This window comes from Calliphora vicina, chromosome 1, assembly GCF_958450345.1.
Source record: "Calliphora vicina chromosome 1, idCalVici1.1, whole genome shotgun sequence".
In the NCBI taxonomy this organism is placed as follows: Eukaryota; Metazoa; Arthropoda; class Insecta; order Diptera; family Calliphoridae; genus Calliphora; species Calliphora vicina.
In genome coordinates, this window is record NC_088780.1 from 17177216 (window position 1) to 17188313 (window position 11098).

Below are 11098 nucleotides of genomic sequence, written 5' to 3' on the forward strand. Positions count from 1 at the left end.
AATTGTTGATAAAATAAGTTATTTAATAGTTAACATACAATTCGGCCTAAAAATATAATTTATAAAGAATTTATATACATTTAAAAATGTACTTCTAATATTTAGATTAAAGTCACATTGATGATTTGTAATCTTTATTAAAATAAAAGAAAGTTTTCTAATTCAAGATTTTTTAAATCATTTAATTTTACCTAACTAAATATAAAATAACGTCTACATTATTATTTATTACTCTTTTCATTTGTTTATTATTAACATTGCATTTACAATTGTCAGTTTCTAAACTAAAACCACATTTGAAATGTAAGTGTCAAACCAAAAAGAAATGTTAGAAAAAGAAACCTTAGAAATCAAATTTAAATATACCTTGATAGAAAATATAACGAAATAAAATAGAAGACAAAATTTTAATAAAATATTTAAACGCTAAGTAAAAATTTTTATACAAAATAAAAAAGCATTTAAAAACAAACGAATATAAATATTAATAAAACAAATGTTAACACAAGAAAAATATATAAAAAATTCGTTTTAAAAATCATTTAAAAATTAATAAATATTTATCAAATATATCAACGAAATCTTAGTTAAATGTTTAAAATAAATTTAGAACAACTATATATTAAAGAAAAAACTTGCCATCCAGCATCAGAATACTGAATACACAAAAAAATGTTTTCAATTTCAAATCAATTGCAACAACACAAATTTCTTATAATTATAACACTTTATTTTTATCTGATATTTGAAAAATCAATATTGCTGTGCGATTGTGTCCATGTTTACAGGTATGTTACCGCCTCATATTCTTGTAATATGTCTCCAAAAATATTTTTTTTTTCAATATTTTCTTATATTAAAAATCACTTAAGGTGTTGAAATTTTGTAATGCCAATTTTTTATTGTATGAACATGGTCTAAAAATGTGTACATATCAAAGTGTTTATTTGTTATTTTGCATTTGTCATAATGAAGGCATGTTTGTGCATTCATTCATTGATCAATTGGTGGTGTATCGGTTTCAAATGCACCCTTCTTTATTTGGATTTATTTTTAGATTTTTAAATTTTTTTATAGGTTTATAGGCGAGTTTTATTGCCATTCATATTAATTTTATAAATTGAAAATACAAATTAGAGGAGATTTTTAAAGGAAATTTTGACATTTACAATTCTGTAATACCTAATATTTAATTATTCATATTTATTAACCTCCAAATATCTTGCTAAAACAAATGAAACCTATCAATTGTAAATCCTGTCAAAAATGTCTTACATTAAACACTGTCAATCTAATGACAGCTTGGTTAAACTCATTATTATTCAAATAAAATATTTCATTCGTAGATATGAATAAAATAAGTGGGTAGAGATTTAAATATTCTTTACTGCCGTATCAATGACATTTTTTGGTTTTACTTTTTGTTTAAGCTGTCATGTTATGTTATTTTGTTTGCACAAGGTTTTGAAAAAGAAAGAATTAGAGGAAAAAATAAATACAGTATTAGAAGAAAACAGCGAAAATGAAAAGCACACAATGAAAAACAGCATGTAAAACACGTGTAGTAATTTCGTTTACATAAAATTTGTTTTAAAACTAGTTTAAATGTTTGATTTGTTCTTTATTTACTGCCCAAATTGTTTTTTTATACCCTTCAGCTTCGTGAGAAGGGTATATATAAGTTTGTCATTCCGTTTGTAATTTCTACATTTTTCATTTCCGACCCTATAAGGTATATATATTCTGGATCCTTATAGATAGCGGAGCCGATTAAGCCATGTCCGTCTGTCTGTCTGTCTGTCTGTCTGTCTGTCTGTCTGTCCGTCTGTCTGTCTGTTGAAATCAATTTTCTGAAGGCCCCAGATATCTCCGGGATCCAAATCTTCAACAATTCTGTCAGACATACTTTCGACAATTTTGCTATTTAAAATCAGCAAAATCCGTCCATAAATAACGGAGATATGAGCAAAAATCCGAGACAACCTCTGAAAATTTCATCAAAAAACACAATGTATTGCATGCTTTGACAAAAAAGCAACAAAACGCATGGTTGTTGCTTTGGCGTTGTTGTTGTTTTTTATACAACTAAACGTTTGTTTGGTTGTGTGTTGGTTTTTTTGACAAAAAAACAACAAAACGTATGTTTGAATGTGCAAGCTTTGCGTATTTTGTTTTTTTTTTGTGTTTTGTTTCTTTTGGCGTTGTTGTTGTTTTTATCGCCGTGAACAAAACAAGATTTTTAACAATACTTTTTCATGTTTTTGTAAATCAACCGCATGGTAAACAACTTTTTTTATTATTGTTAGCACGTGCGTGTAAAAACATAACAATAAATGTAAATAAAAAATGACAAATATATGGGTACGTTTGAGGCTTTACCAACACGATAGTTATAGACGAAATTTATTTTTTTTAACGACAATGAATAGTACAATACCTCAGGACCCTAATTTATTGTTAGTCACTTTCGATCTTTAATTAATTAATGAAATATTCAACAATAAAAAAAATCAATATTTTATATAGTGTTTTTAACTTTTGGTCCTTTAAAATCTAAAAATCGGCCAGTGTATAAAATTTAAAAACTGTAATCAATAGCCCATAATAATAGCTATAGAATACAACAACTGTCATTTTCTAAATATTAAAGGAATATGGGGTACCTCACAACAAACTTTGAAAATGATCAAAATTGCGTAAATTTCTTGTTGCGATATAAAAGCTACAAATTAGGCGGTGCCTGAATTTTGAAAACTGGAATCAATAGCCCTCAATAGTAGCTATCGAAATCAGTAACTGTCATTTTCGAAATATTAAGGGAATATGGGGTACCCCATAAGAAGTAAAATTTGCGTAAATTTCTTGTTGCGATATAAAAGCTACAAATTAGGCGGTGCCTGAATTTTGAAAACTGGAATCAATAGCCCTTAATAATACCTATCGAACACAACAACTGTCATTTTTGAAATATTAAAGGAATATGAGGTACCCCATAAGAAGTAAAATTTGCGTAAATTCCTTGATGCGATATAAAAGCTACAAATTAGGCGGTGCCTGAATTTTGAAAACTGGAATCAATAGCCCTTAATAATACCTATCGAACACAAAAACTGTCATTTTCGAAATATTAAGGGAATATGGGGTACCTCACAACAAACTTTGAAAATGATCAAAATTGCGTAAATGTATTGTTGCGATATAAAAGCTACAAATTAGGCGGTGCCTGAATTTTGAAAACTGGAATCAATAGCCCTCAATAGTAGCTATCGAAATCAGTAACTGTCATTTTCGAAATATTAAGGGAATATGGGGTACCCCATAAGAAGTAAAATTTGCGTAAATTTCTTGTTGCGATATAAAAGCTACAAATTTACGCAAATTTTACTTCTTATGGGGTACCTCATATTCCCTTAATATTTCGAAAATGACAGTTACTGATTTCGATAACTACTATTAAGGGCTATTGATTCCAGTTTTCAAAATTCAGGCACCGCGTAATTTGTAGCTTTTATATCGCAACAATACATTTACGCAATTTTGATCATTTTCAAAGTTTGTTGTGAGGTACCCCATATTCCCTTAATATTTCGAAAATGACAGTTTTTGTGTTCGATAGGTATTATTAAGGGCTATTGATTCCAGTTTTCAAAATTCAGGCACCGCCTAATTTGTAGCTTTTATATCGCATCAAGGAATTTACGCAAATTTTACTTCTTATGGGGTACCTCATATTCCTTTAATATTTCGAAAATGACAGTTGTTGTGTTCGATAGGTATTAGTAAGGGCTATTGATTCCAGTTTTCAAAATTCAGGCACCGCCTAATTTGTAGCATTTATATCGCAACAATACATTTACGCAAATTTTACTTCTTATGGGGTACCCCATATTCCCTTAATATTTCGAAAATGACAGTTACTGATTTCGATAACTACTATTAAGGGCTATTGATTCCAGTTTTCAAAATTCAGACACCGCCTAATTTGTAGCTTTTATATCGCAACAATACATTTACGCAATTTTGATCATTTTCAAAGTTTGTTGTGAGGTACCCCATATTCCCTTAATATTTCGAAAATGACAGTTTTTGTGTTCGATAGGTATTATTAAGGGCTATTGATTCCAGTTTTCAAAATTCAGGCACCGCCTAATTTGTAGCTTTTATATCGCATCAACGAATTTACGCAAATTTTACTTCTTATGGGGTACCTCATATTCCTTTAATATTTCGAAAATGACAGTTGTTGTGTTCGATAGGTATTATTAAGGGCTATTGATTCCAGTTTTCAAAATTCAGGCACAGCCTAATTTGTAGCTTTTATATCGCAACAATACATTTACGCAAATTTTACTTCTTATGGGGTACCCCATATTCCCTTAATATTTCGAAAATGACAGTTACTGATTTCGATAACTACTATTAAGTGCTATTGATTCCAGTTTTCAAAATTCAGGCACCGCCTAATTTGTAGCTTTTATATCGCAACAATACATTTACGCAATTTTGATCATTTTCAAAGTTTGTTGTGAGGTACCCCATATTCCCTTAATATTTCGAAAATGACAGTTGTTGTGTTCGATAGGTATTAGTAAGGGCTATTGATTCCAGTTTTCAAAATTCAGGCACCGCCTAATTTGTAGCTTTTATATCGCAACAAGAAATTTACGCAAATTTTACTTCTTATGGGGTACCCCATATTCCCTTAATATTTCGAAAATGACAGTTACTGATTTCGATAGCTACTATTGAGGGCTATTGATTCCAGTTTTCAAAATTCAGGCACCGCCTAATTTGTAGCTTTTATATCGCAACAATACATTTACGCAATTTTGATCATTTTCAAAGTTTGTTGTGAGGTACCCCATATTCCCTTAATATTTCGAAAATGACAGTTTTTGTGTTCGATAGGTATTATTAAGGGCTATTGATTCCAGTTTTCAAAATTCAGGCACCGCCTAATTTGTAGCTTTTATATCGTATCAAGAAATTTACGCAAATTTTACTTCTTATGGGGTACCTCATATTCCTTTAATATTTCGAAAATGACAGTTGTTGTGTTCGATAGGTATTATTAAGGGCTATTGATTCCAGTTTTCAAAATTCAGGCACCGCCTAATTTGTAGCTTTTATATCGCAACAAGAAATTTACGCAAATTTTACTTCTTATGGGGTACCTCATATTCCCTTAATATTTCGAAAATGACAGTTGTTGTGTTCGATAGGTATTATTAAGGGCTATTGATTCCAGTTTTCAAAATTCAGGCATCGCCTAATTTGTAGCTTTTATATCGCAACAATACATTCACGCAATTTTGATCTTTTTCAATATCGCTAATTTCATTGTTCAATATTACATTAATTGGTTAAATGTCGTAAGTGACCAATACAAAATTAGGTTCCTGAAGTGTTTTACTGTTGATTACCGTTTAAAAAAATTTAATTCGTCCAAAGTTGTCGTGGTGGCAAATATTGGAAGTTACCTATATTTTTGTGAGGTTTTATTTACATTTATTGTTATGGTTGTGTACGCACGTGTTTTTTTTAACAACAACAACATACAGTATGCACGTGTTTTTAAAAAAATCTTTTTGAGTGCGGTTGATTTGCACTTCTTTATTTCTTCACGCGCGTGTTGTTTTTTACAACTAAACTTTTGTTTGGTTGTGTGTTGGTTTTTTTTGACAAAAAATCAACAAATCGTATGTTTGAATGTGCATGCTTTGCGTATTTTGTTTTTCTTTTGTGTTTTGTTTCTTTTGGCGTTGTTGTTGTTTTTTATACAATTAAACGTATGTTTGGATGTGTGTTGGTTTCATTGCCTTGCGTATTTTGTTTTTGTTTTTTCTTTTGGTGTTCTGTTTCGTTTGGCGTTGTTGTTGTTTTTTGTGTTCTTGATAAATTTAGGATGCTGTAAGCTGAAAGTGGGCAATGTACATACATACCTATATACTAATTATAAAAAATAATAATGCATCCACAACAAAGGTGAAGGGTATATAAGATTCGGCATAGCCGAATATAGCACTCTTACTTGTTTTTCTATAGAAAGCTAAATTTTCTATTAAAAAGTTGTCTAAATTAGAGCAACTTTTTCTATTAAAAAGTTGTCTAAATTAGAGCAACTTTTTCTATTAAAAAGTTGTCTAAATTAGAGCAACTTTTTCTATAGAAAAGTTGTCTAAATTAGAGCAACTTTTTCTATAGAAAAGTTGTCTAAATTAGAGCAACTTTTTCTATAGAAAAGTTGTCTAAATTAGAGCAACTTTTTCTATAGAAAAGTTGTCTAAATTAGAGCAACTTTTTCTATAGAAAAGTTGTCTAAATTAGAGCAACTTTTTCTATAGAAAAGTTGTCTAAATTAGAGCAACTTTTTCTATAGAAAAGTTGTCTAAATTAGAGCAACTTTTTCTATAGAAAAGTTGTCTAAATTAGAGCAACTTTTTCTATAGAAAAGTTGTCTAAATTAGAGCAACTTTTTCTATAGAAAAGTTCTCTAAATTAGAGCAACTTTTTCTATAGAAAAGTTGTCTAAATTAGAGCAAATTTTTCTATAGAAAGGTTGTCTAAATTAGAGCAACTTTTTCTATAGAAAAGTTGTCTAAATTAGAGCAACTTTTTCTATAGAAAAGTTGTCTAAATTAGAGCAACATTTTCTATAGAAAAGTTGTCTAAATTAGAGCAACTTTTTCTATAGAAAAGTTGTCTAAATTAGAGCAACTTTTTCTATAGAAAAGTTGTCTAAATTAGAGCAACTTTTTCTATAGAAAAGTTGTCTAAATTAGAGCAACTTTTTCTATAGAAAAGTTGTCTAAATTAGAGCAACTTTTTCTATAGAAAAGTTGTCTAAATTAGAGCAACTTTTTCTATAGAAAAGTTGTCTAAATTAGAGCAACTTTTTCTATAGAAAAGTTGTCTAAATTAGAGCAACTTTTTCTATAGAAAAGTTATCTAAATTAGAGCAACTTTTTCTATAGAAAAGTTGTCTAACTTAGAGCAACTTTTTCTATAGAAAAGTTGTCTGAATTAGAGCAACATTTTCTATAGAAAAGTTGTCTGAATTAGAGCAACATTTTCTATAGAAAAGTTGTCAGAATTAGAGCAACATTTTCTATAGAAAAGTTGTCAGAATTAGAGCAACATTTTCTATAGAAAAGTTGTCAGAATTAGAGCAACATTTTCTATAGAAAAGTTGTCTGAATTAGAGCAACATTTTCTATAGAAAAGTTGTCTGAATTAGAGCAACATTTTCTATAGAAAAGTTGTCTGAATTAGAGCAACATTTTCTATAGAAAAGTTGTCTGAATTAGAGCAACATTTTCTATAGAAAAGTTGTCTGAATTAGAGCAACATTTTCTATAGAAAAGTTGTCTGAATTAGAGCAACATTTTCTATAGAAAAGTTGTCTGAATTAGAGCAACATTTTCTATAGAAAAGTTGTCTGAATTAGAGCAACATTTTCTATAGAAAAGTTGTCTGAATTAGAGCAACATTTTCTATAGAAAAGTTGTCTGAATTAGAGCAACATTTTCTATAGAAAAGTTGTCTGAATTAGAGCAACATTTTCTATAGAAAAGTTGTCTGAATTAGAGCAACATTTTCTATAGAAAAGTTGTCTGAATTAGAGCAACATTTTCTATAGAAAAGTTGTCTGAATTAGAGCAACATTTTCTATAGAAAATTTGTCTGAATTAGAGCTACCTTTTCTATTGAAAAGTTGTCTGAATTAGAGCTACCTTTTCTATAGAAAAGTTGTCTGAATTAGAGCTACCTTTTCTATAGAAAAGTTGTCTAAAATAGAGCAAATTTTTCTATGGAAAAGTTGTTTATATTAGAGCTACATTTTCTATAGAAAAGTTGTCTGGGGTAGTGATACTTTTTCTATAGAAAAGTTGTCTGATGTAAAACTATATTTTCTATCTGAGTTAGACCTACTTTTTCTAGAGAAAATTTATTGGAAACAGACCAGAATTTTGCATAATAATGTAGATTTAACTAGAGAAATGTTTTGTATAAAAAACTGATTTTATATAAAAAATATTTATAAAAATAATTTTCTTTCTTTTTATAGAAATAATACCGAAAGTGCAGAATTGGTATCACATGTGGAAACCAGTTTATCATTGCCCGATATTTTGCCCACACCCTCCAAAACATACGATAAAAATCGAGCACCCAAATTGCTGGGTCAACCGACAGTGGTGTATTTTCATGTGACCGTTTTATCGTTAGATTCCATAAATGAGGAGTCAATGGTATGTTTAACATGCAAAATCCAACTAATAGAGCCATTAATATAATCAAATAATTTATTTTTGCAGACCTATGTAACCGATATATTTTTAGCACAAAGTTGGCGTGATCCACGTTTACGTTTACCTGAAAATATGAGTGAAGAATATCGTATATTGGATGTGGACTGGCTGCACAGTATATGGCGGCCAGATTGTTTTTTTAAAAATGCCAAGAAAGTAACCTTTCATGAGATGAGCATACCCAATCATTATTTGTGGCTATATAATGATAAGACGCTGCTGTATATGTCCAAGTAAGCTTAATAAAAAATTTGATTTATATTTAATTGTTGAGAAACATACTTTAATTTATTTATAGACTTACCTTGGTTTTGTCCTGTGCCATGAAATTTGAATCATATCCCCATGATACACAAATATGTTCCATGATGATAGAAAGTTGTAAGTCTTTTCTTGTTGGACAATTAAAATTTAAATATTGCATTGAACATTTAATTTAATTCAAGTGTCGCATACGGTGCAGGATTTAGTATTTATTTGGAATATGACGGATCCTTTAGTGGTGAATAGTGAAATTGAATTGCCTCAATTAGATATATCAAATAATTATACGACCGATTGTACGATAGAATATTCGACAGGTAAATTTTTAACCGCCATCATGAATTTATCATCAACAAACCAAAGACTTGAGCAACAAACCAATAATCCTAATAACCCTCTCTCTTTCTCTTTCATTCCCACTCATTTATACTCTCTTTCGTTTGTGCTTTAAGTCTTTGGTTTTATTCTATTGTACTACAAACGGGTTAACAATAAATTTGATAAATTTTAAACAATTTATTCACGCAATTAACTTAAATAGGTTTTTGTTTAATAAGTTTTGAAATTTCGAAATTTATTTTCTTAAAAACTATTTCTGTTTAATTGTATTTACAATTGACTTGCTCAATTTTCTAGGCAATTTCACTTGTTTAGCCATCGTTTTCAATTTACGTCGACGTTTGGGTTACCATTTACTGCACACCTATATACCGTCGGCTTTAATTGTTGTCATGTCCTGGATTTCGTTTTGGATTAAACCGGAAGCTATACCGGCTCGTGTCACCTTGGGCGTCACCTCGCTATTAACATTGGCCACACAAAATACTCAATCACAACAGTCACTGCCACCTGTGTCCTATGTTAAAGCCATTGACGTTTGGATGTCCTCGTGTTCGGTATTTGTATTTTTATCTCTGATGGAATTTGCTCTGGTCAACAATTATATGGGGCCGGTAGCGACGAAAGCAATGAAGGGTTATTCAGATGAGAATATCAGTGATTTGGATGATTTGAAAGTAAGTAACTTTTTACAAGGTTAAGCAAGAAAAAGATGCTCTGTTACAGACAACTTTTCTATAGAAAAAGTTGCTCTGTTACAGACAACTTTTCTATAGAAAAAGTTGCTCTGTTACAGACAACTTTTCTATAGAAAAAGTTGCTCTGTTGCAGACAACTTTTCTATAGAAAAAGTTGCTCTGTTACAGACAACTTTTCTATAGAAAAAGTTGCTCTGTTACAGACAACTTTTCTATAGAAAAAGTTGCTCTGTTACAGACAACTTTTCTATAGAAAAAGTTGCTCTGTTACAGACAACTTTTCTATAGAAAAAGTTGCTCTGTTACAGACAACTTTTCTATAGAAAAAGTTGCTCTGTTACAGACAACTTTTCTATAGAAAAAGTTGCTCTGTTACAGACAACTTTTCTATAGAAAAAGTTGCTCTGTTACAGACAACTTTTCTATAGAAAAAGTTGCTCTGTTACAGACAACTTTTCTATAGAAAAAGTTGCTCTGTTACAGACAACTTTTCTATAGAAAAAGTTGCTCTGTTACAGACAACTTTTCTATAGAAAAAGTTGCTCTGCTACAGACAACTTTTCTATAGAAAAAGTTGCTCTGTTACAGACAACTTTTCTCTAGAAAAAGTTGCTCTGTTACAGACAACTTTTCTCTAGAAAAAGTTGCTCTGTTACAGACAACTTTTCTCTAGAAAAAGTTGCTCTGTTATAGACAACTTTTCTCTAGAAAAAGTTGCTCTGTTACAGACAACTTTTCTCTAGAAAAAGTTGCTCTGTTAGAGACAACTTTTCTCTAGAAAAAGTTGCTCTGTTACAGACAACTTTCTTATAGAAAAAGTTGCTCTGTTACAGACAACTTTTCTCTAGAAAAAGTTGCTCTGTTACAGACAACTTTCTTATAGAAAAAGTTGCTCTGTTACAGACAACTTTTCTCTAGAAAAAGTTGCTCTGTTACAGACAACTTTTCTCTAAAAAAAAGTTGATCTGTTACAGACGACTTTTCTCCAAAAAAAAAAGTTGCTCCGGTACAAACGACTTTTCCTTTGAAAAAGTTGCTATGTTACAGACAACTTTTCTCTAGAAAAAGTTGCTCTGTTACAGACAACTTTCTTATAGAAAAAGTTGCTCTGTTACAGACAACTTTCTTATAGAAAAAGTTGCTCTGTTACAGACAATTTTGCTTTAGAAAATGTTGTTATACACAGACTTTTCCTATTTTGTATTTAATTATTTATTTCTATTTCCAGCATCATCATCGTGAATCAATAATTGAACCACAATATGATACATTTTGTCATGGTCATGCCACAGCGATATATATTGATAAATTTTCTCGTTTCTTTTTTCCATTTTCATTTTTTATCTTAAACATTGTCTACTGGACAACATTTCTGTAATATTTAAGGACATTTGTAAAAAGAATCACACTTTTTTGTTATTAATAATAATAAAAACACATACATTTGTTTTAAAAATGTTATTACAAAAAAAACAAACAAACTGC

General features: G+C 29.9%; 1 protein-coding gene across 1 annotated transcript; it reads left to right on the top strand.

Moving 5' to 3' along the window:
• The first annotated feature begins 5367 nt into the window (after nt 1-5367).
• Nucleotides 5368-11094, top strand: HisCl1 (Histamine-gated chloride channel subunit 1). The gene is made up of 7 exons (XM_065498847.1): nt 5368-5372; nt 8069-8252; nt 8319-8545; nt 8611-8693; nt 8759-8893; nt 9213-9592; nt 10842-11094. The coding sequence occupies exons 1-7, from the start codon at nt 5368-5370 to the stop codon at nt 10989-10991; spliced, it is 1164 nt and encodes a 387-aa protein (XP_065354919.1). The 3' UTR covers nt 10992-11094.
• The last annotated feature ends 4 nt before the right edge of the window (nt 11095-11098 follow it).

Excerpts from the sequence above, each read along its gene's own strand:
- HisCl1 (XM_065498847.1), top strand. Across the intron at positions 8,253-8,318 it reads CCATAAATGAGGAGTCAATG|ACCTATGTAACCGATATATT; the intron begins GTATGTTTAACA and ends TTATTTTTGCAG. Across the intron at positions 8,694-8,758 it reads TTCCATGATGATAGAAAGTT|TGTCGCATACGGTGCAGGAT; the intron begins GTAAGTCTTTTC and ends ATTTAATTCAAG.